Source organism: Dromiciops gliroides, chromosome 3, assembly GCF_019393635.1.
Source record: "Dromiciops gliroides isolate mDroGli1 chromosome 3, mDroGli1.pri, whole genome shotgun sequence".
NCBI classification, from domain to species: Eukaryota; Metazoa; Chordata; class Mammalia; order Microbiotheria; family Microbiotheriidae; genus Dromiciops; species Dromiciops gliroides.
Genome location: NC_057863.1, coordinates 643,977,081 through 644,001,482, shown reverse-complemented (window position 1 = coordinate 644,001,482; position 24,402 = coordinate 643,977,081). Strand labels below are relative to the sequence as shown.

Below are 24,402 nucleotides of genomic sequence, written 5' to 3'. Positions count from 1 at the left end.
CTGAGACAGGTGGCCCTTGAGGACTTGGGGGCGTAAGGGGGGGTGCCCTGGACGGCCCACGGGTGACGACAGAGAACATCTCGCGTGGATCCTTTAGGGGCAGGGATCCATGAGCCCCGTCCCCCTCGGACCCCACGTGCAGCAGACCTGAATAAGGAGGCAGGGGGTTAGGAAATCCTGCAGTAGGCTCCATCCTCGGACCCCTGGCCTCGGGCGCAGTAAGGAGGCTGGCACTCCCAAGTCTTTTATCATGGTCAAGGGCGGGTTTATTTCAAATTCGGTAGTACGAAGAGAATCCCATATGATCGCACCCCCAGACCCCCCAGAGAGATTCTAGGGAAGAGAGAGCTCATCCTCTCACTCCGACCCCAGATTCGGGAGAGAGGCAAAACCCTCTGGCTGTGGACCCCCCGGAAACCCTGCCCTGCAGGGACTGCAGAGAGGGATAGCCCTGCTGAGCCGGGGAATTCGCTTGGGCGGCGGTGCGGACTACACTGGCGGGTTCTGCATCGGAATGTTTGGGGCCAGAGAATTCCTCGCTCCTCACTGGGTCTCCACGTGGAAGGTGCCGGGGTCAAGGCAGCTGGAACCCGTGGTATATTTTTCATTCTAACCCCAGTAGAGCGAAATGTGCCAAGTTTTGACCAGCACCGAAGGACCCAGGTCCTTCCTTACTGATCCGCTTTCCCTCCACCTGGCCCCACCTAGTGAGGTTCCAAAGGCAGTCCCCGCCCCGGTCCCAGGGTGGGTCTAGGCTCCACCTTCTCATGAAGGCCCCTCCCCCATCTTTCTAGGCCCCGCCCCCCGCCACCAGTGGCCCTTCTCTCAGAAAGTGGCTCCAAATCCCATCCTGCTCCCCGGCCCCGCCCCCTCCATGCAGACCCAGTCTTCTCAAGGAGATGTAAAGGCCCCGCCTCCAGCTCCATAGGCTCAACGGAAAACCTTAGAGGGTTTTCCCGGGCCCCGCCCCAGTAGGTGACATCAGCTCAGAGGGTGGTGTAGACGTAGACACAGACGAGGACCAGCAGGTTGAGTGCTGTGCCTACCAGGCCCAGCAGCGCCAGCAGCCTCTCTTCCCTCTCCGGTCCGATGGGCTCTTCCATCCGCAACCTCCCCTCCTCCTGGAGAAATCACAGGAGCTGGGGAGGGGTCGGGAACGGGGCGTGGCCAGGGAAGAGGCCCTATCTCTGGCCACCCCTAGATTCTTCCCCATCAGCCGGAAGTTCAGGACCATGCCTGCCCAGTGTCTCACCCCAGCCCCCGCCCCATTTCCCCAAGAGGAAAGGACAACGGAGACACCCAGAGACAGGGAGGTCAAAAGACAAAGACGCTGGAAATAGAGGACACATACCCTGGGAGATAGAGACTACAGAGAAACAGAAAGACCTCTGAGGCAGAGGACACACAGAAAGAGAAAGAGACGTGGTGACCAAAGAAAGACTTGGAGACAGAGGACACGACCCCAGAGGGAGACCCAGAATGACAGAGGAGTGGCTTCTCCCTCCCCCCACCACCCAGGTCCTCTCACACACATGGGTCCTTGACAAGGGATTTGCTGAAACCTGAGTGTAACGTATGGTGGCTAAGGCCCATCAGGCTCTTCTTCACTGTGAGCCTACTAACATAACCCAGAAAAGCTCCCTGACATCCAAGGGCCAACCTCCAGGAAGCCTTTGAAGGATCCCTCTCCTCTTCATCCGCCCTCCTCTTCATTTGATTCTTCCCCTCCCCTCCAGTCTAAAGTAATACTTCCTCCTTCACCTCATTTCCTATAGTACTCCCTCTCCCCCGACCCTGACCATATCCAGCCTGGGCCTTGACTTGGAGAGTCAGGAGATCAGAGTTTGAGTTCTACCTCAAGGAACTTCCTGTGTGTAGTGGACAAATCACTATCTCCTCCAAGCTTGTGTCAAAGGGACCATCTTAATCATTGCCTTCCCTATTTCCCAGGGCTCTGAATTGGTTATTTTTGGCTTGTGTCTGTATGAAAGCCTCTGCTAGCCTGGGAGCTCTCTTAGAGCTAGGTGGGCTTCATCTCTCAAATCCCCTTAGCTTCTCCCAGGGCCCTCTCTGAGCCTGAGGGAATGTTTGCGGAATGAATGAGTGAATGATTGAGTGTTCCCTACCACAGCCACAGCCACAGCCACAGCCACAGGGACTCAGTCCACTGACACAGAGACAGAGAAAATAGAGTACGAAGAAGATAACAGAGATACCTAGAGACAGCTACACACATGAAGAATTACACACAAGTGACACCAGAGATAAAACTAAACAGATGAACAGAGCCAGATATGAACACACTATTGCTTCCAAATACACACACACACACACACACATACAGAGGTACACATGCAGAGGAGAGAGACTGAGTTAGGTACACACACAATTACATACAGATACCCACAAATAGGTATAAACACACTTACTCAAGGTACACAAAGAAATCCCTAGGTGCTCGCACAGGAAACAAAATACTCAAATATAGGAACACCTCAAAACTAATTCCATTCATGACATAACACATGCACCAAGAGGTAGAGGTACACAGACACACACACAGATAGAGGTACATGGGACACACACAATTACTCCCAGGTGCCCAGGGACATAGAGAGAGAGCTACACCTACACTGATGCCCAGAGAGTACACAGGGATGCCCAGAGACAAAGATAGACATGTGCCAAATTTCAGGCACATGCAACGTATGGAGAGGAGGCTACATACACAGGGGTCCAGGTGCTCCCAGGCACACGCAAACATACAGGGGTACATATATCATGGGACACAGAGAGTACACAGAGACACAGACATGCACACCCATACACGATTACCCACACTGGTACAAATAGACATACAGTGGTCCACATGCAGTGAAACAAAGAATACTCGCAATTACACTCAAGTGCACACCAACACACATACTTGGAGAATGGGGAATTGCTCCAGGAGAGGAAAGAGGGAGAGAAGGGAAGGGGAGGAGAGGGAGGGGGCGGGTCTCCAGGCCCTCACCAAGCGCAGCATCAGTTCCTGCTCCTCCTCGCAGCATTAGCTGGTGCCTCCTCTTCCTCCTCGGTCCCCAGATACAACCACTGTCAGGGCTCCCCGGAGCCTGTGGGATGGAGGCCCCGTGAGTGTTCGCTGCCCCGGGACTGAGGTGGAGGGTGGGTAAGAATGAGGTTGTGTGTGTGCATGGTTCTCAGCCTCCGTACCTGCTGTTTCCAGGCCAGGACTCCGGAGTCCTCTACCTTCAACCAGGCCCTCTCGCCCCTGTCTCAGTCTGCTCTGCACCCCAGACCGCCGCCTCCTCTTACCCGCAGGTGGGGAGGGGGAGGACAGGTCAGCCTGTTCGGTCTTAGCCAAAACCCTCCAATTCCCGGCCTGGAAGCCCCGCCCCTCGGCAGCCCCGCCTCTCTTAAACAGGGAGGAGTCCAATCTAATCCCCACCTCCAACTCTAGGAGGATTATATTTCCCGCCCCCCCAGCCCCCACCCCAGATTCTTAGCCGAGGGAGGATTCTGTACCCCTGGCTCCTCCTCCTTTGAGTCATCACAACTGCACCCTCTGGTTGCTAATGCAACTGTACCATCATCCTGGTCCATGGGAAGCAGATGGGAGAAAAATGGAAGGGAGCAGTTACTGGACCCCAGTGGCCCTTCTAGGTCACCTTTACTTTCTTGAATTCTAGGCTGCATTCTAGACCCAACTTGGGATCTAGATTACCACTTCCTGGGTTCTGGCAGCCTGTCTGTGATATGGCAGCCCCCCAAAGTTAGTGTGATCTTAGAATCCATCCAAAGGCATGCCTTCAGGAAAAGAAATAAGGAAGTAATGGCCCTGCTATACCTTTGCCCTGGTCAGACACACAACTGAGTGCAACAATTTAGGAAGGACTTTGTTAAATTGGAGAGTGCCAGGGGAAGACAAGGAGGGTGGTTGAAAGGTCTTGAGTCTGTGCTATGTGAAGATTGGTAGAAAGGAACTTGAGATGGTGTAGCCTGGGAAAGAGAAGATTGGGGTGGCGGCGGTACACAAGAGAACTATTTTCAAATATTTAAAGGACTAACACGTGAAAGAGAGATTAGACTTGTTCTCTTTGGTTCCAGAGGACAGAATTAAGAGCAGAATGGAAGAACAAGTTTAGGTTTGACATCAGAAAGAAAGAAAGAAAGAAAGAAAGAAAGAAAGAAAGAAAGAAAGAAAGAAAGAAAGAAAGAAAGAAAGAAAGGAAGGAAGAGAGAAAGAAAGAAAGGAAGGAAGGAAGGAAGGAAGGAAGGAAGGAAGGAAGAAAGAAAGAAAGAAAGAAAGAAAGAAAGAAAGAAAGAAAGAAAGAAAGAAAGAAAGAAAGAAGAAAAGAAAAAGCCTTCCTAACTACTGGAGCTATCCACAATTGGAATGGACTGTCTGAGAAGGTGGTGCTGAAGGGAGAGGGGGAGGAAGACCTGCTAGAAGTCTTTTTGTAGAGGTGAGATGATCATTGTAGTGTGTGTTATGGTGGGAATTCTTTGTCACATATGGGTTCCTCCCCCTCTTGGATTCAGGGTGCATTCTAGAGTCTCTGGGTTCTAGATTAGAGAGTACTCCAAATACACTGAAGGCTAGGAGGCCTTTGCTGTACTCTGGGTAATTTAAATATGCTGACTCTACTTGTAGGAAACCAAGGCTTGGCGCTTCAATTATATCATGTGATCTGAATATGGTAAGCCTTTCATAACTGTTTAATGGAATCAAATTTGCTAGACTTCATATTCTCAGAACAGGAAGGGGCCTCCAAGGGTATCTAGTCTGACCTATACTTGCATGCGAATCCACCCCTGCAACATCACTGACAAGTTGTCACCCAAGCCCTGCTCAAAGAAGTCCATCACTGAGAAAATCTTCACTTCCCTGGAAAGCTCCTGCAACTTTGGGACAGAATCCTCGAGGGCCTATGGGGAATTTCTCCTCCACTTGGACCTTGCAGAGAACATTTGTGGTGAATGCTTTTCATGAGTTTTTTTTTTTTTGCCGGGCAATGAGGCATAAGTGACTTGCCCAGGATCACACAGCTAGTAAGTGTCAAGTGTCTGAGGCCGGATTTGAATTCAGGAAGGCTGGTGCTTTATCCACTGCACCACCTAGCTGCCTCCTTTTCATGAGCTTTTGGTAAATGCTTTTCACAGGGAGCATCTCTCTGCTTTACATGCCTTACTTAAAGTTCATCATTAAAGGGTGACTGAAGTTATCTCTGTGGTTTCATTTACCAAGGATGCTGATATGATCTTAACATATGTATGAGAAACTCCTCATCTCAAGAGAACCTTTCATGTTGCACTGTACCTTACCAAGTCAATTTGTTGTTGGCCTGGATAAATAAACACAGAGGAATCTTGGATCCTCTTCCATTCTATACAAGCAGTGTAACTTCAAAGATACCGTCTAATGTAGAAATAATGGGCAGCTAGGTGATGAAGCAGATAGAGTGTCAAGCCTGGAGTCAAATTTTTCTTCCTTCCCCTCTTCCTAAAACAGTAATTATATATATATATATATATATAATATATATATAATATATATATATATATATATATTTACAGTCCATTTAAAACGTATTTCTATATTGGTCATAATTGTGACAGAAAAAAAAACATACCAAAAGGAAAAAAGCCACAACAAATAAGTAATTGAAAATAGTATGCTTCATTCCTGCATTCAGAGTCCATTGATTCTTTCTCTGGATATGGATAGCAACTTCAAACATCATGATTCCTTTGGAATTGTCCTTGGATCATTGTATCTGCTGAGTAGAGCTAAGTCATTCATAGTTGGATCATCACTACAATGTTGCTATTGCTGTGTACAATGTTTTCCTTGGTTCTTGCTACATTTTCACTTTACATCAGTTCATATAAGTCTATTCCAAGGTTTTGGAACCTGAATCCTAGCAAACAGGGCTAGATATTGCTACCATTGACGGATTAGAGGAATTGCCTTTCCCAAAGGAAAAGTTGGCCATCTGGTATGTGTGTTTGTGTGCGTATCTGTCTCTCTCCCACTCCCTGTCTTCTCTCTCCTCTCTCTCTCCTCTCTCTTCCTCTCTCTCTTCTCTGTCTCTCTTTCTGCAAAAACAATGGAAAACACCTGCTCAACTTGTTAGAACCTTATACTTTTCATGTATTACTTGCTCCTGGAATGAGCCAGCTACTCCCAAACTCCTCACTGCCCTCACTTATCTTTTTGTCTTCTCAATTCAGCAAGAAAGACAATAAAATGTTTGGATTTATCCTGTTTTAGAAAAGAACCTGGGGGCATCTAGGTGGCGCGATGGATAAGGCACTAGCCTTGGATTCAGGAGGACTTGAGTTCACACCTTGCCTCAGACACTTACTAGCTGTGTGACCCTGGGCAAATCACTTAAAACCCCATTGCCCTGCAAAAAAAAAAAGAAAAGAAAAGAACCTGGCTATAGCACCTCTTCCCATATCTGTGTTAGAGCTCTTCCCTTTTGGACATAGAAAACAAATTGCCTTGTTTCAATGAGAATGTACAAAGTCCTGGATCAATTCTTCAACAAGAACTGCTCTCCTATCTCATAATCCTCGTCAACCTTCCTGCAGACCTGCTCCAGTGTATCATTCCCTTGCCTAAAACGTGACTACTGCAATATGTAAAGGACTCCAGATCTGACTAGGACATCCCTTCTATTCAAATGTTATTGTGCCTATGTTCTAGTCACCTTGTGTTTCTAGACTGCTCTTCATCCCTTCTACCACAATGGAAGAGAAACAGGCTTCACAGAATTGCAGAATTGCAGAATTTGAAGGGTCTTCAGAGGGAAGCTAGTCCATCCCATACCTGGGCAGAAATCGCCCATCTCAGATTAGCATTCTCTTCTTGAGCATCTTTCATACCAGGAGACTTATTACGTCCTGAAGTAGGAATGGATCTAGCTGCAGTTCCAGGAAGGGCAAAAGAATGAGCAGGACTGGGGGGTCGGGGCTTCCTCGTAGTCCAGCAACAGGATATGCTTCAACTCTCTTTGGGGTGCCAGGGTGAGACCATTCCATAGAAAGTTTGTGATGGGGGGCAGCTAGGTGTTCAGTGCATAAAGCACCAGCCCTGGAGTCAGGAGGACCTGAGTTAAAATCTGACCTCAGGACACTTACTAGCTGTGTGACCCTGGATAAGTTATGTAACCTTCATTGCCCTGCAAAAAAAAAAGAAAAAAAAAAGAAAGTTGTGATGGAAACTCGTCAGGTTTGCAAAGGTCCCGACCCTTCATTGTAGTCCCTTGAGGAGCAATCTATGATCTAGGGTCTACCTCCACCCCCACCCACCTCTCACCCTCAGCCCTCAAACATCTAATCCCAGTGGGTTCTGGACTGGAGCTATCAGGAGTGAAAAGAGCTGCAATTGTTTTCCTTATCCAATGTGAGCACCTCTAAGGTCCTTTTTACTCTAAATTCTAAAAATACAACTCCAGTTAATCCCTCATTATAATCCATAAAATAGAGCCCAACCCTGATCACTGAATCTCAAAGTCTGGACATCAGAAGCTATCTAGTTCTACTTGTACTTGACAGATACTTATCAGGAAGGCCGCTGGGGGCAGGGTGCAGTGGATAGGGTGCAGAGTAAGAAGACCTGAGTTCAGATCCTGATTCAGACACTTAATACCTGGGTGACCCTAGACAAGTCACTTAACCTCTGTTTACCTCAGCTTCTTCAACTATAAAATGGAGATAATAATAGTATCCACCTCCCAGAGCTTCAAGGATCAAATGAGATATTTATAAAGTACTTAGCACAGTGCCTGGCACATAGTAGGTGCTAATAATGCTTATTTCCCTCCCCCACCTCACCATTCCCAGCTCAGCTTAAAGAGAGAGATGCAGCCACTAGCACAGTCATCTAAAAAAGACTTGTCAGATTGAACCCACTATATCTCCAGGTGGCCTAGTTCACCTCTGGGTTGCACCAATCATTAGGATTTTTCATTTCATCCAACTAAATTTCTCTTGCAAACTCCAACCCATTGCCCCCAGTTCTGCTCTGGGGAGCTGGGAACAAATCAGACTCTCCTTCTAAATCGTCTCCCTTTAGACACCTGCACATGCTCTCTCAGGGGCCCCTTGGGGCTTCTCCTCCTCCAGGAGAACCATCCCTGGTTTCTTTGATAGATCCCCATATTGCATAATGTGGAGCCCCTGGGCCAACTTGCTTGGTCTCCTCAGAAAGTTGCAAACTTACCGATGTCTCCCATAAAACTGGCACTTGGAATGAGCAGGGAAAGGCTGCAAGGGGAAATAGGAAAAGGGCAGGACCAGAACTGAGAAGTCCCAGCCACCGTGTTATGTTCTCCTTCAATGTTGTGTGTGGCCACTAGTCCATTAACATCCTCATATTTGTAATATAGTTTTACTGAGTGAGTTTTAGAACCAATGCAATCCTCCAGATCGTATCCTGACCCAGCTTAGTAGGAGCACATTCCTGAGGATCCCTGTCAGACAAGCTGTTTTCCCCCTAAAAGGCAAGGATGCCATCTCTGAGATTGGACTGATTCAAGGGAGGCAGGACTTAAGCTATTGACAAAGCCAGGAGGATACAAAAGTTCCAAAGCTCCCCAGACTGGACAGATTCCCAGTGTGGGGCACTCGACACACCCTTCTGACCAGCTGCATCTCCCAGACTGTAACAGTGCTGTGTCCTTGCAGACTAATACCATGGGAGTGATGATCACATGCCGCTGAATGGCTGAACAGTTTGTGGTTTACGTGTGGAATAGAATACTGCTGTTCTATAAGAAACGATGCAGGGGATGGCTTCAGAGAAATCTTAGAAGACTTCTATGAACTGATGCAGAGGGAATTGAGCAGAACCAGGAAATTTTACAGTCACAGCAAAATTACAACCAACTGTGAAAGACCTTGCTACTCTGATAGACACAATAACAAATCACAATTCCAAAGGAGTCATGATGAAATGTACTGGTAGAGAGCTGATGGACTCCAAATGCAGACTGAAATAGATTGTCTTCTTTTTCTTGCAACATGGCTAATGTGGAAAGTTGTTTTGCATGACTATGCCTATGTATAAATGGGTTTTATTTTTCTTGCCTTCTCAATGGCAAGGGAGTGGGGAATAGGAGAGAATTTGGAACTGATAAAACAAGAATTAAAAAAGCATGCTTAAAAAATAATCTATCCCTTGGGGGCAGCTAGGTGGTGCACTGGAAAAAGCATCAGCCCTGGATTCAGGAGGACCTGAGTTCAAATCCAGCCTCAGACATTTGACACTTACTAGTTCTGTGACCCTGGGCAAGTCACTTAACCCTCATTGCCACACAGCGTCCCCCCACCCCAATCTATCCCATTGGGTGTAGTGTTTTGGTTTTTCTAGTGAGGCAATTGGGGTTAAGTGACTTGCCCAGGGTCACACAGCTAGTAAATGTCAAGTGTCTGAGGCCGGATTTGAACTCAGGTACTCCTGACTCCAGGGCTGGTGCTCTATTCACTGCGCCACCTAGCTGCCCCTGGGTGTAGTTTTAAGAGGCAGGGTGGATAGTGGATACAGGTGGAGAGTGGATATGGCATAGAAATTGGGATCAGGAAGATCTATGTTCAAATCCCACCTCAGACACTAGCTGTGGGACCCTGGACAAGGTACTTGAACTCTCTGTGCCTCAGTTTCCTAATTTGTAACATGAGGAGGTTGAAATTGCTGACTCATATTGAGTCATATGGTCCACTGAAACCTCCAGATCTTTTTCAAATTGCCAGCTTTACAAGTATCCCTATTACATTTCATCTTATTAAATCACCCCAACAACCAAGACTGTTGATCCTGACTTTGTAATCCAATACAGTAGCTGTGTCTTGAAACACTGTGCCATCTATGACTTTATCCACTCCATGAGAGACATAGTTGACTAGTCCTTGGAGTCAGTCAAGATGGATTCCCTAACTGGATTATTAGTCTAGCCCACATCTCTCCTTCTTGTCTCTAATAACACAAAAGCCCTTTCTGACAAAGCTAGGTAAATTCTGTCTACGGCATTTCCCTAATCTACGAGTTACTCCCAACAGAAAAGGAAGTGAGGTTAGAATGTACTGGTTGCTCGATCACTACTTCTTTTCCAGGTGTTTACCAACCATTCTGTTAACAACACATCCTAGCATGTCAAGGTTGAATGTCCTGACCTATGAGTTGCAAGCTCAGCTCTCTTCCCTTTTTTGGGAAAATTGGGACCTCTCTACTCCTGTGGCTCATCTCCTCCTCCCTGGAAGGCTTCAAAGGCCCTGGGTGTTTACTAAGCAATTAAGGACTATTCTTCCAGGCCTCTCCTCACTTGCAAGTCCAGGCTATTCAGAGCTCCCACAGGCTACACAAGGCCGTCATCCCCAGCAGTTGTGGGGAAGAGAGCCAGGAAACCAAGAGAGCTGGGCTGTGGCAGGAGAGAGCCCAGAGCTGGACACCAGGGAGAAATGAGAGAGGTCAATGGAGGCAGCAATGGGGAACACTTTATTGTGTGCAGCAGGGGAGACTTTGGCTTCTTGTGGCAGGGTTGTAAGAGTGACAGCTCCAAGGGGACCCCAGCCCTGACCCCAGGATGATGGAGATGGGTTAGGAGAATGGACAGGCAGATGGAGACAGACGTCCAAAGGCACCTCAAAGTCTTCCCTTAGCAAGGCCGGGAAGATTCAGAAGGACGTCTCACTGAGCGGAGCCTTGGGGGTTAACAGGGGCCCCCCCAGGGCCTGGGTAAGGCCGGGGGGCTGGTGTGGGGGGCCGGCGGGGGTCTGGTCCACTCCGGGCTAGCTCCTGACACCGTTCCACAAAGCTGCCAGCCCCCCGCCTCCGGGCCTCTGGTTGTGGGGGGCCTGGGCTCCCTTGATGACTTGGACTGGCATCTACACTAGCCTCTGATTGGAAGCTGGGCAAGAGGGGGTAGAATTGCAGATCAGTAGATATAGGAGAAGCTTCCGATTCTCCCTCTGTCCCCCTGTGACCAGAGATGAGACCCAAGTAACCACCCCCACCCCCCTGCCATCCCCCACCGTCGCCTTGGGAGCTGTACCCAGGAGACCCCGATTCCCTCTGGAGTTCAGAGCAGACATGCCCTCTGGGGCAGGTCACGCCCTTCCCCACCCCTATGCTAACTGGGGACCCCTCAAAGGACTCTCCCCAATACCTGCAGATAGAAGTCCGGGGTGAGGGGCTGGGGGCCAGGCTCCGGGCTGGGGGCCAGAAGGGCCAGCTCACACTGTTCCAGCTGTTCCAACAATTCCTCCTCCGTCAGGCCTCCCTCTGCAGGGATAGAGACTGGCTCAGGGCTCCCAGGGCAGAGGAGGGGGGAAACTGGGGTTCAGGGGTCAGCAGAGACCAAAGGAACACAGATCCAGAGCATGAAGGGGCCTTGGACATCATCAAGGCCAACCGTCTCATGCCACAAACAAGGAAGCCAAGGCTCAGACAGGAAGTGATGCCCAAGACCCCACAGCAGCCAGTGCCAGGTGAGATTTGAACCCAGGGCTTCTCGACTTTCAGCCCAGCTATCTAGGGGTAGGCAGAGTCAGCAGTTCAGGGGAGTGGCCACGTCGAGGGGGCAGGGGCATTGGGTCTACCTGGGGCCTGGCCCAGTCGGTCCATGGCCGTGGTGAGGTCCCACATGGCAAGGCTGCCGTTGGCGTGGCCAGTGAGAAGGTAGCGTCGGGGCCGTGAACCCAGCCTCCGGGAACCCTCGCACTCGTGGACCGTGAAGGCTGTTGTGGGAGAGCCGTCCACGGAGCGCACCGAGCATACCCTGGTCCAAGGAGAGGGAGCAAACATCACTCTCCCTGGGATCTCAGAGGTCAGGCTCTGCCCCTCCCTGCCCCCCCCGCCCTGTGGCTTCCCCCTCTATTCCCTCCCAGGCTCCCCTGGGAATCCCTCAGGAGTCCCAGAGCTGAGGTCTGGGACCCAGGGGAGGAGGGGGACGAGAGGGTGGGGAGCAGGGGGTCCACACCGCTGGCCGGTAGATGACAACCGAACGAAGAGCTGGCTGGAGTTGGGCACCACCTTCTGGATGAAGACTTGCTGGTCATCCCGCTCACCATAAGGGCCTGCACAGGACCCGAAGGATCGAGGCTCAGCCCAAGATGCCCCAGTACCCGTCTGAGCTCCTCAGGAACCCTCCCACTGCCCAGCCTTACTCCCCAAACTCTCCTTAGTGTCAGAGGGACCCCTGAAAAGGGGCTTGGAGCACGGCCAGGGATGGCACCTGGGATTTCTGGGGCAGAGGGAACTCCCTCCACTAGTGCAAGAAGTTCAATTAAATGGGGAAATGGAGGAATGGGAGGAGGAGGGAGAGAAAGAGAGGGAGGGGGCAGGACGGGGCACAGAGAAGCCTCCTACTACAGTGTGCCCCACAGTCACCCAGGGCAGAGGGGTCAGGATGGAGGAAAGGATGAGGGCCGAGAGACAGACAGTGTGATGGGTGGGGAGGAGAGAGCGGTGAGCCAGTCGGTCAGGGGCGCTCACCAATGTCACTGCCAGCACTGCAGCCCCCGTGGCTGTCGGCAGCCTCCAACGCCAGGATCTTGAAGGAAGCCAGTGGGGTAGAACCTGGCTGGGTGGAGATCATGCCCCGAAAGCGGGTCACAGACCACGTCCGAACATGATTGTTGTCAGCGCAAACTGGAGGGAGAACAGGCCAAGGGTGGGGGAAATAATGTGGGAAAGAGTTGGGAACCCTCAGCCCGTCCCCTCCCTGAGCCTCCCCAGAAGCCTGCCCCCCTCCCAGAGCCGCACCGGGGCCTGACTCCCTCCCCGGGCGGCCCCCCAGGGGCCTGTGGGCTTTGGTCTGGGGCCCATGGCCCTAAGAGGCCTCAGGCTCCCCTCGCCCAGTGACAGGAGCTGGGCCTGCCTACCAGAGATGAGGTGCTTCTCAGACAGCATGATCTTGATAACGGGACTGCGGTGGACGGTGAAGGTCTGGAAAAGCTGGGGCCCCGAGCCCACAGTCTCTGGGTGCTGCACGATGACACGGACACCCCCCGAGCTGGTGCCATAGGCAATCTCCAGCCAGTTACCACTATCACCTGGGCCAGGGGTACAGGGACTCAGAGGCCAGGCAGGGAGGGGCTGGGGATGGGGGGGGGAACAGAGAAATCAGGGGGGCAGGGAGGGGCTGGGGGTGGGGGGGGGACAGAGAAATCGGGGGGGCAGGGAGGGGCTGGGGGGACAGAGAAATCAGGGGGGCAGGGAGGGGCTGGAGAAATCGGGGGGGGGGGGAGACAGGGAGGGCCTGGGGGAGATGTGGGTGGAGGGACAGGGACTGCTTGGGGAGGCAGGGGGAGGGTGGAGGGAAGAGGGAGAGAGGGGCAAAGAGGCAGGGACCAGGGCAGTGTGAGCTTTGGACAAAGGGTGGGGCCTGGCAGTGGAGCCAGCTGGCCTGGCAGGTGGGGGAGCTCACTGGTCTTGGGGGTGAGATAGACACTCAAGGCCGTGACTCCATCCTGGGCCGGGTCTCGGTACAGTTCACTCACTAGCAGGTCATTGTCCTTCATCCGGAGGGGGAACTTTTGCACATCTGGGGGGGTGGGGCAGAAGGGCACTAAAGAAGCATCCTCCCCTCCCCCACCAGTCACAGCCCAGGGGCGGGGGTGGGGGGAGCCAGCCCTCAGGGACCCGAACCGACCCTGAGGTGAGGCCCAGAGCAAAGGTGGGCAAAGCCTCACCTAAGTAGTAGATGGCTCCATTATTGCAGCCAAGGAGCAGGAAGGAGCCGGCGGCATCGTAGCTGGTGATGGGCTGGACTTCCTGGACCTGGGCAAGAGGAGGCTGGGGTGGGCATGGGGTGGGGGGCATGCAGGGAGGGCAAGCTCCCAAGGCCCTGCCTGGCACACGGCAGGCTCTTAGGGATCCTCCCTCCCTCCCTCCCCTCCCTCCCTTCCCTCCCTCTTCCTTTCTTCCTTCCAAGAAGTTTCAGAGCCAGGAGGTTTCTTGGAGAGGATCAGGTCCATGAGGAAACTGAGGACCCCAGCAGGTCCCTTCTGCCCTCCTCTCAGTCTGTCTTGTGTCCTCCCAGCCTTATGGCCACCCCAGACTGGCTGGGGTCCACTACCACTCCCAATCCCCCTCCAATACCCCCGGGTGAGCCCTACCCCCTGGCCCAGCTAGGAGCCTCCTCTGAGGCTCCCTCCATCTTCATACCCCTGCCCTGGGCCTGGCATGGGGCTGGGCACCTTGGGGGAGGAAGGTCCCTCTCCCCGAACCTGCCAATGCTTGGTGACAGCGTTCCAGACGCCGATACGGCCCGTGGAGCTGGTAGCGATGAGCTGGTTTCCCACAAAGAACAGAGACTCGACAGGGACGCCCAGCTGGAAGACACCTGCCCAGGGGGAGATGGGGGAAAGCGTGAGGGGATGGGGCCCATCAGCCCGGGGGCTGAGCCCCTTTGAGGAACAGCCCAGGGAGAGCAAGAGGGGCCTTTAGGGCTGGGGGGGGGAAGAGGCACGACAGAGATGGGAAGGAGGCAGGGGCCCTTAGGAAGGGGGACCCTCCAGAGCAGGAGGAGGCTTGGACCAGGGGAAGGGTCCTGCCCTTGGGAGGGGCCCATGCCCGAGGGGCCAGGAAGGCAGATGAGGAAGAGGCTGAGGCCAAGGGAGGAGAGGGGTTAGGCTGGGGGAAGGCTTCCCACGTGGCGGGAGGGCACCCACCAATCTCGCTGCCGTTGCCATCAGCCTGCAGGGCCCAGAGGAGGATTTCGCTGCCAGCAGCCGCGGCCACCATTTTGTCATGCTCGCCCAGGGCACCGCCAGGGACACGGGCAGTCAGCGCCAGGCGCTCAATGGGCCAGTCCAGCCTCGGGCTTGAGAATACCAGCTGCCAGCCCGATGTCTCCTTCAGCCTGGTGGGCAGAGAGGGCCTGAAGTCCTACCACGTATGTCCTGGCACACCCCCATGCTCACCCGGGCCCCTTTCCTCCTCTCTGCCTCCCTTACTTAGTGGGATGTGATATCCTTAACCTCTCCCACCCCCAAGGCCCTGGGCTCCTGCCGCCCTCACTGCCCCTTCCACATTCCCATGTCCACACTCCAGACCCCAGTGTCTGATGACCATCATCTTCAACCTCCAGGCCCTGACCACTTCTGACCTGCCCACCCTCCCGCCTGCATCTGTGGCCTCTGTGGCCTCCACAGTCATACCTGTAGCACACCAGGAACTGTGTATAAGCCACGGCAATCCAGTTGTGGTGGCCACAGACCAGCCGCACCATCCCTGGCTCGTCCGGCATCCCTGGGTGGCCACAAGGGATTGAGGGGATCTGGGCCTTTCTGAAGTGGCTGCTCCTCCTATGACCGAGGGGCTCACTTACAGGGCCACACCGGGGCTGGGGGAGGCCACCAGTACTCAGAGTTGTACCTGAGGGGGGCGTGGGTGCCTTGTCTTCCAGCAACCTGCCCAGCAACCCTGCGTTGCCCAAGTTGGGGGGCATGGTGTGGCTGCGGCGCACCGGGGCCGGCCGGCCGCCTGACAGCTGGGGACCTGCAAGGCTGTGCCGGTTTCGCCGCTTGGCTGGGAACACTAGAAAGGGAGGGGATGGTAGTGGTGGGTTGGAGTCCCCCACCATGATCTCCCTCAACAATCTCCAGAAGCTCCCTATAACCTGGGAACAAATTCACCCTCCTCTACTTTTCACTGACAGCCCCAATCTGGCCCCAGCCCAGGCTTAGACTTAGGATACTTCTCTCCCACATCCCCCCCACCCCCCTACAACTCCCATCATGCCCCTGGGCATGGGATGTAAGGGGCTGGAAGCATTGGGATTCATCCTCCTTTCTTTCTATCCTGTTCCATAGGCCCATCTATGGCTCCCTTCTACCCTGGGAAGAGAAGATGCCCCCCACCACTGTACCTGGTGGGGGCAAATATCCATTGAAAAGGACATTCCCACAAGATGACCGGTCCAGTTCCTCCCGGAGCTGCAGACGCCTAACTGAAGAAGGACGGCAGAATGGGAGAAGATGCCCTTCTCCGCAAAGGGTTCTGGGTTCACTCTGGCCCACAGGATCCTTTTCTCCCAGAGTTCGTCCAGCCACCCCCACCCCCTGCACATCATTCAAACCCCAAGTTCTTTCTCAGTCTGGGTAGTTGTTGCTTCCTAATCCAAATGGGGGGCTCCTCACTTCCCCAGAAAGAGTCTGGAAATCCTTATCCTCTTCCTCTAGCCCCATTAGACTAGCTCCCTGAGGGTAGACTCTGCTTTTTGCCTTTCTTAACATCTAATCGCTATAGGGTATACCTTAGGTACTTAATAAATACCTGTTGGGGTGGGGGTAGGGAAAGGGATGGGCAGGAGTGTGGACGTACCCAGAGGGGTGATCCCGTAGAACTGGGCTTCATGCAGGAGAAGGGAGCCGTTGACACCCCTGATGAAGCAGGGCGGGGTCAGGACAAGGGATGGGACTCCTTCCCCCTCCAAGCCCCCTCCTCTGCCAGGATCAGCCACTCCCACCCCAAAACCCCTCCCCTGGGAGAAGCCTACCTGGGGTCCAGCTCCTTGGTTCGCAGGAAGTTGAGGATGGGGGCAAAGACTGTGGGGTCCCTGTCGATAAAAATCTGGGGGAGATGGGCGGAGAAGACCATTGGGGGAGGGCCCAGCCCCCAGTAGCCATCCCCCCAAAACCAGCCTCTGTCCCCCAAAACTCACTGCTCCAGTCTCATCCTTCAAGGTGGAAATTCTCCCACTCAGGAGGCTGTGGGGGAGCAAAGAAGGGGGTGAGGGTCATCAAGGGGAGGGGTCCCCAAGGAGCAAAGAAAGGAAGGGTGAGGGTCACCGAGGGGAGGGGTCCCCGAAGGGTGGAGAGAGAGGTGGGAGTCCCGGGGGCACATTAAGGGGGTGGGGGTCCCCGGGCTGCGTAAGGGGGAGGGTCCACCTGGGGCTCCCCCCCCTCCCCAGTCACCTGGAGAAAAAGGAGTCGGGGATCCAGGTGAGCGTCTGGCGGGAGGTGCTGAACCTGCGGAGAAGAGGCGGCTGTGAGAGGGAGGGAGGGGACGCCGGGGGCGGGGGTTGGGGCAGAGGACCCCAGCTGCACCCCGCCCCCTCCCCGGGCCGGTCTCCTTCTCGGCCTCAGCTTCCCCTTCCGAGAAATGGGCGCAGGGAAGGGCGCGGAGAAGCGCGCTCTCCAGGGGCTCCCCGGGCCTGGGCTCGGGACTCGCCTCTTTCCCCCCACGTTCAGGTGGATGACCTCCCCGGGCGTGCTCCGGCCCCGGCCCGGGTCGCCCGCAGCCCCCGGGATCCCCACCGCGGCCGTCGCCGCCATGGCCTGGACCCAGCCGGGCCAGCTTCCGGGTCCCGCCGAAGTCCCGCCCATGCCCCCGCCGATTGGCCCGGCACCTCCCGAGCCGTCAACCATTGGTCAGTAGGTCCGCCCGTCCGGCTGCAGCTCCCGCCTCTTAAAGGGCCGGAAGAGCCCCCCCCCCCCCCCCCCCCCCCGCGACAATTCTCTGTCCCAAAGCACACAAACTGCCCCCGATTCCTGGTCCCCCCTTCGGACCCGAGGACTCACGCCTTCCTTGGCCCCGGTTTCCAGAAATGTCAAAGCCCTGGCTCAGACACTTAAAAGTCCCTATGGTCTTTGGCAAGGCGCCTGATCTCCCCAGAAGCCTCAGTTTGCTGCTCTGCAAAATGGGTGATAAAATGGGCACCACCTACCTCATACGACTGTTGAAGCAGAAATGCATGAAAAACCTTCTAGCTTCGAAAAATGGGCGCCACAACCCCAGGAGACGGCCTAGTGCTCCCAGGCAGCCCTCCTGGGCAGGGCAGGCATGCTTAATTGGGGTTTGGGGGTCTAGGGGTTCCATCCAGCCCTGGGGGTGAGGGTGGAGATAGGGTTTAGGACCCGGCCTCTTCACCTGAGGCCTAGGTCTTGCAATTTCCTGCCAAGCAGACTTTGGATCCCCACCACTCCCAACACCACACTGACCCCATCTCCCAGGTACCCCAGATCCAAAGAAAAGGGGCAGCAATGGAGCAGCACAGACTGGACAGAGCAAGGGTTTATTAAAGGTGCATACAGTGCGCCAGGGCCGCTGCCCTCCCCTCCCCTGCCCCCCAGCCTGGGGCTCCCTCTGTGCCAGCCCCTGTTCCTGAGGCTAGGGGAGGGTGCCTGGCATGCAGGGGCAGCAGTGCCCGGCCGTGCGGTGACCAGCAGACCTTAGGAGCTCCCCTCCCCACTAGTTGGGAGCATCCAGAGGCAGACTGGAGGACAACCCTCCCCTCAAATCCCATGGAAAGCGGTCGGAGTCTCTATAGGTGAATGGGAGGAAGGCTAATGGCAGGATGGAGGATTGCAAAGGGAAACTGAGACCCAAAGGAACCAGATGGCGCTGAGCATGGGAGGTGGGGGTGGGGGGGCTCAGGCTCTGGGGTCCCCTCTACTCCCCCCCTCACCCTCACCCTACCAGGCCCTTAGGCAGATCAAGGCAGCTTTGGAAGTGAGGTAAAAGCAGAGGAGGGAACCCCCGCATCCCCCAGCACCCTGGGCTGGCTGCCCCTTAGGGGGGGTCCCTGTATTCCTGGGGAAAGAGAGTAGGCCGCAATGGCCCCCCCCACAGGCCTCTGTCCACCCACCCAGACCTCATTACAGCACTGTGCTCCCTGTCTCCTGAAAAAAATACAGGGTTGAGGCTGGACTTATTGCTCCCACAGATCTGAGGGTCCTCCTGCCCCCTCCTCTAGGCCAGGGACCCTGGTGGGTAGGAAGGGTGAGGGGAAGGGAGGCTTGGCTCATTTTGCTCTCCCCTCTCCCTCCCCCAGCTCTGACCCAAACTATACCACCCTTGTCCTCTACCCCCCCCCCCATTTATTGCATAAAAAAAAAATGAAGCCCAAGACCCGAGGGAAGGGAGCAGGAACAGCAATATGGCTTGTGAGGGCAGGCCTCCAGCAAGGGGCTGATGGCATGAGGCGCTCCACCCCCCATTCCAGGAGAGGGCACCATGACCCTTCTCCCAGGAGAGTCCCCCTTTTCTCAGTGTCCAGGTCTCTCTGGGCCCACCGGGCAGAGGAGAAGTTGAGGGCATCTCTCCACATCACAAAGGGAGAAGGGTGAAGTGTCTCCATGCCCAGGCAGGAGGAGGTGGGGAAGGTGGAGGGGAAGACATCTCTGTGTGGTTGTCAGGGCCCTCAGGATGGGCGTGCCCGCCGGGGTAAGGCCTGGGTCCATAGGAGTGGTGGAGAGCCTGAGGTGCGGTCACTTCCGGCGGCCACTCGATCTTCGGGGAGCCGGGCCCTCGGGCCTTGGGTTGGCTTCATCCGTGGAAGATGTGGTGGGCAGCGTCTGACCCCAACGGGAGATCTCTGCGTGCTCTGCCACTGAGCTCTCCACTGCCTGCAGCCAGCCCTTCATTTCCTCCTGGGAAGGTGACAGGTGGGTGTTGGCCAGGGTTGGAGGCTGAGCCTGAGCCCTGCCCTACCCCACACCTCCTACCCAGTTGTAGAGTGCAGACACCTCTTGTGCACGTGGCTCCAATCTGGGGGCCAGTATGCCAGAAGGGGGAATAAGGTGACACTGGATCAATAGGGTAGGGGGAAGCTGGGTTGTCCTGCCCCCCAGCCACCCCTCACAGACACTTCCTAAAGGGCTGAGAAGAGTGGGTAAGCATTGTCAGGGAACCAGATACCTGAACTATTGCTGCAGACCTCTTACTGGCCTCCTTACCTCCAATCTGGCCTCCTTACCTCCAATCTGGCCTTCTTGACTCCAGTCTGGCCTCCTTGCCTCCAATATGACTTCCCTGCCTCCAATCTGGCCTTCTTGACTCCAGTCTGGCCTCCCTGCCTCCAATCTGGCCTCCCTGCCTCCAGTCTGGCCTCCTTGCCTCCAATCTGGCCTCCTTGCCTCCAATCTGGCCTCCCTGCCTCCTGTCTGGCCTCCCTGCCTCCAGTCTGGCCTCCCTGCCTCCAATCTGGCCTCCCTGCCTCCTGTCTGGCCTCCTTGCCTCCAGTCTGGCCTCCTTGCCTCCAATCTGGCCTCCCTGCCTCCAGTCTGGCCTCCCTGCCTCCTGTCTGGCCTCCCTGCCTCCTGTCTGGCCTCCCTGCCTCCTGTCTGGCCTCCCTGCCTCCTGTCTGGCCTCCCTGCCTCCAGTCTGGCCTCCTTGCCTCCAGTCTGGCCTCCTTGCCTCCAATCTGGCCTCCCTGCCTCCTGTCTGGCCTCCCTGCCTCCAATCTGGCCTCCCTGCCTCCAATCTGGCCTCCCTGCCTCCTGTCTGGCCTCCCTGCCTCCTGTCTGGCCTCCTTGCCTCCAATCTGGCCTCCTTGCCTCCAATCTGGCCTCCCTGCCTCCTGTCTGGCCTCCCTGCCTCCAATCTGGCCTCCAACCCACAGATGCCAACCTCCTTTTCCTAATTCACAAGTCCCACCATGTCATTCTTCTCAAACAACTTCAGTGGGTCCCTCTGGCATGAAGGATAAAATACTAATTCTCCAGCTGGGTATTCAAGGTCCTTCATAATCTGAATCTGGCCTCCCTTTCCAATCTTGGGCCATCTTTGCTTTAGGCAAACTATTTTTCAACTTTGTCCTGCCCCATCAAGCCCCTGAGCATTCTTCTTTTTCTTTTTCTTTCTTTCTTTCTTTCTTTTTTTTTTTTGCGAGGCATTGAGGGTTAAGTGATTTGCCAAAGGTCACATAGCTAGTGTCAAGTGTCTTAGGCAGGATTTGAACTCAGGACCTCCTGAGTCCAGGGCCAATGCTTTATCCACTTCGGCCACCTAGCTGCCCAGCCCCTAAGCATTCTTAAAGACTCCCCTCCCAGAATCCTTTTCTTTTCAGCTTAGCTTCCCATCACTCTCCTCCAAAAGCCTTCCCTAGTCAACACAGTTGAAAATGGCTTTCTCAGGGGCAGCTAGGTGGCGCAGTGGATAGAGTCAGGAGTACCTGAGTTCAGATCCGACCTCAGACACTTAACACTTACTAGCTGTGTGACCCTGAGGAAGTCACTTAACCCCAATTGCCTCACCAAAAAAAAAAAAAAGAAAAAGAAAATGGCTTTCTCCTACCTCCAATGTTCAGATTGCTTTGTCTAGATCTTCCCTTGGTCCCTTATCACATTCCATCTTATTTGGATCATTCACTCATTCAACCAGTATTTATTAAAGGCCTGCTCTGTGAAAGGCATCTATTTGTCTCCCCACACCCTTTAGAACATAAGCTCCCTGAAGGTACAGCCTGTGTTGTTTATCGTTCTGTATTCCCAATATTGAGTAGAAGTCGCCCAAATGGGAAATAAATGTTTGTTGGATCGAATGGTCATATTGAACATGGGCTAATGGCCCTGCCCTTGACTCAGATGAGGACTGGTCTTAACTCCCTCAACAGCCTCCTAGTCTTAAATGAAGGCCATCTCTTACCTCATCTTTGGCCTGGAGAAGGAACTCGCTGCCATCGTGGGTCCTGTAGGGAGAGACCAGAAGGCATAAGTGGGATGCCAGGAGCAGTCCCCTTGGCCAGTCACTCACCACCCCACACCAGAGCCTGGCAGACCATCCCATTCAAACCCACCACTCTACCCAGCCTTTAATGCCAAACTCAAGGATCACATTCCCAAGAAGCTTTCCTCAATTACCCCTGTGCTGTAAAGGGGTTCACAGAATCCTCTGAACCACTCAAGGGCACTAATGAAAAATTATGCATCACAGTAACCTATCTGTATCTTGTCCTTTTACTAGACACTAAGCTTCCTGAGGGCAGGGGCTAGACTTGAGTCAAACTATGTTTCTCCCCCATATTCTCCACATAGCAGGCACTTAGTAAATGCTTGTGGAATGACTTAATAAACAGCCTGAGACCAGGAGAGGGAAGTGACTCTCCCAAGGTCACTCGGCAGACTTGGGGCTGAATTTGGGCTAGAACCTGAGTTTCTCCTGCCTTCCACCTCTGGGCTGGGCTGGCAAACTTACTTGAGTTTGAAAACATTCTTTTTCTTTTTGTAGTCACTGGCCACCTCACAGATGGCATTGTGCAGGCTGAGCAGGGGCTCTCCTCCGTGAGTGCCACCCGATGATGGGCCCTTGGCATCCTTGTAAAAGCCCAGGTCACCTTTGTTGAGCACACAGTACAAATTCATCCACGACCTGGGAAGGGAGGGCAGAGAGGAGGCTTTGGTGGGCAGAGTCCCTGATCTCATCAGGCACCAGCCCGATCTATTCCCTGCCTGCCTCAGGTGCTGGGTCTAAACTGGCTTCCCTGCTTCCCATTGGTCTGCCACAGATCACCAGCTACATCTCCCTGCCACCTAAGCCCAGGGCTCTAGCCCTAGGTTCTTTCCTGGAACAGGAGAGAAAAGGGGGAGTGGTGTGTCCCATCTCCCCAGTCTGTTTTGTGTGTGGGTTTTGTTTTTTTGGGTTTTTTAGTGAGGCAATTGGGGTTAAGTGACTTGCCCAGGGTCACACAGCTAGTAAGTGTTAAGTGTCTGAGGCCGTATTGAACTCAGGTACTCCTGACTCCAGGGCGGGTGCTCTATCCACTGCGCCACCTAGCTGCCCCCCATCTCCTCAGTCTGCATGGAAACTTCCATTTCCCTCACACAACCACAGACAAAGAGATTGGAAGGGCTCTTCAGTGGGCATCACTCCACCAGCACCACCTCAGGAATACCTGCATAGATGGAAAGCTCACTGCCTTCCCAGGCTATTCAGAATCATAGGATTTTAGAGGTGGGAAGGGCCCTGGCAGCATGATCCCTCACCTGAACTAAGGTCAGCCAGACTTCTATCCTCCAGGGAGGAGCAGCCTGCTACATCCCCAGCCCAACCCTGTCCACTTTGAAACCTCTCATTAGAAGTGAAGTCGGAACACAAAGTCTTTAAAAAATTGATGTTAAAATTTTGTTTTTACAGATATTTTGGAAAATAGAATTCTATTCAATAAAAAAAAGACGTGTTTCCTCAAGTCAGAGTTGGAAACCTGTCTCCCTGCAGCTTCCTGAGGGGAGAGGGTGGTCATGGGGTGTCAGGGCCCAGGGGCCAGGCTCATCTCTGCTCAACCAGCCCTGAAGGGGTCAGATTCAGAAGAGAGATCGGCAAGGATTTAGCGGTTGATTGAACACTGTTTGAGGGGATGAAGAAGGGCAGGGATAGTCAAGCTCTGAGAACTTGGTCTAAATTGATCCTACCCATGATTCTCACCTTAGAGACTCCCAAACTGGGGGAAGTTAGGGGAGAGGAGAAACACTAGTCCTTGCATCGTGCTGCCACTTTCCTTTCTTCGTCTCCTCTGCCCACTTGGACCCCGCAATTCAGAATGCACCTTCCCGAGGGTCCCGTCCACTTCCGACAGCCCCACCCCTGGCTCTGGCTCACCTGTTGGATGCTTTGCGGTTGGGCCCCTCCAACTCTCTCTTGCGGAGCAAGAAGCCTTCTCGCTGGACGGTGTGGCTGGGCGGTGGAGGGGGCGGGGCGCTGGTGCCCTGGGCAGGGGCTGAGCGAGACCTTCGCCCTGCACCGCCGCCATCGCCACTGGGATCTCGGGGCCGAGGACGCCGTCTGGGCTTGGGCCGGTCGCGGGCACGGGGCCGGTCGGGCCGGGGCATCCGCTCGGGGAATGAGGGTGGGAGTTCCCGGGATTGGGGGAGCGAGGGCTGGAGGAGCAAAAGAAGCCTAGTGAGTTTGGGGCTCGTGGGCGCCCTCTTCTCATCCCCAATCAGGACTGCCTGAACCTTTTGTCAGCCTCCTTGTACAGATGGTGAAATTGAAGCTTGGGGAGAGGAAGAGGCTCAGGTCATTGGGGGGGGGGGGAAGAGGGGGAGAAGCAGATGGACCAAAACCAAATGTTCTGACTTTGATTTGCAGGTGGGGAGAGCTTCCCACCCAGCTGGGAGGGAGAGAGGGAGATCAGAGAGACACACAGAGAGAGACAGAGAGACAGAGAGAGAGAGAGCTGTAAAGGAGACAGGTCCTTAGCCTGTCATGCTCAGGTCGACCTGAGTGCAGCTTCTTGGGCCAGCCAAGTCATTGTGGGTAGGGGAGTCATTAGCTGATGAATGCTGAGGCCTCCCTGCACCCATTCGGGCCGCCTTGCCCCAAGGTTGCCACATTTACCCCGGCAGTGGCAGTGACGTTGGCTAAAGGTCCTGTGCTTGACTCCTTCTCCTGTAGCTGTTCCACGATGTCAGCTAGGGTGGCCTTCCTGTAGGAGGAGGTTAGGAGTGGACGTGAGGTGGATCCAGTCATCACCTGTCTCCTAGAATCTGTGGCCTCCTTCAAGCCTAACCTTTCCTGCCTCTGCCCCCTTCCCCCAGCTGTTAGTGCCTCCCCTCCTAAATTAACCAGTAGTCACTGGGCTGGCTTCTCTTTTGTATCTTTTTGTTGTTGTTGTTGTTGTTTTAGTGAGGCAATTGGGGTTAAGTGACTTGCCCAGGGTCACACAGCTAGTA

The 24,402-nt window shown here is 54.2% G+C and overlaps 2 protein-coding genes and 1 long non-coding RNA gene across 7 annotated transcripts in view; all 3 read right to left on the bottom strand.

Annotated features, from left to right (window-relative positions):
* Nucleotides 1–265: 265 nt before the first annotated feature.
* Nucleotides 266–4,066, bottom strand: LOC122749054. Its single transcript, XR_006355657.1, has 3 exons — nt 3,214–4,066; nt 3,014–3,113; nt 266–1,121 (listed from the first exon to the last, which is right to left on the bottom strand). It is a non-coding gene; the product is annotated as an uncharacterized LOC122749054 (long non-coding RNA).
* A 6,412-nt stretch (nt 4,067–10,478) lies between these two features.
* On the bottom strand, nt 10,479–17,407 carry SHKBP1 (SH3KBP1 binding protein 1). The gene is given in 20 exon segments (XM_043998654.1): nt 10,479–10,734; nt 10,736–10,913; nt 11,172–11,204; nt 11,206–11,287; nt 11,605–11,783; nt 11,985–12,081; nt 12,500–12,655; nt 12,889–13,059; nt 13,434–13,550; nt 13,699–13,786; nt 14,236–14,351; nt 14,680–14,870; nt 15,169–15,259; nt 15,386–15,547; nt 15,879–15,959; nt 16,334–16,392; nt 16,509–16,582; nt 16,674–16,719; nt 16,927–16,980; nt 17,183–17,407. Coding segments are annotated over 20 exon segments (2,226 nt in total). The 5' UTR covers nt 17,380–17,407; the 3' UTR covers nt 10,479–10,680.
* Nucleotides 17,408–17,466: 59 nt separating this feature from the next.
* SPTBN4 (spectrin beta, non-erythrocytic 4) overlaps nt 17,467–24,402 on the bottom strand; it is a 64,513-nt gene continuing 57,577 nt past the window's right edge. For all 5 annotated transcript variants that reach the window (XM_043992230.1, XM_043992231.1, XM_043992234.1 and 2 more), the window contains 5 exons: nt 24,068–24,155; nt 23,330–23,607; nt 21,929–22,102; nt 21,380–21,422; nt 17,467–19,383 (listed from right to left, as the gene is read on the bottom strand). In XM_043992230.1, the coding sequence (XP_043848165.1) occupies nt 19,222–19,383; nt 21,380–21,422; nt 21,929–22,102; nt 23,330–23,607; nt 24,068–24,155 (745 nt within the window). In that variant the 3' untranslated portion in view covers nt 17,467–19,221. The remainder of the gene's footprint in view (nt 19,384–21,379; nt 21,423–21,928; nt 22,103–23,329; nt 23,608–24,067; nt 24,156–24,402) is intronic.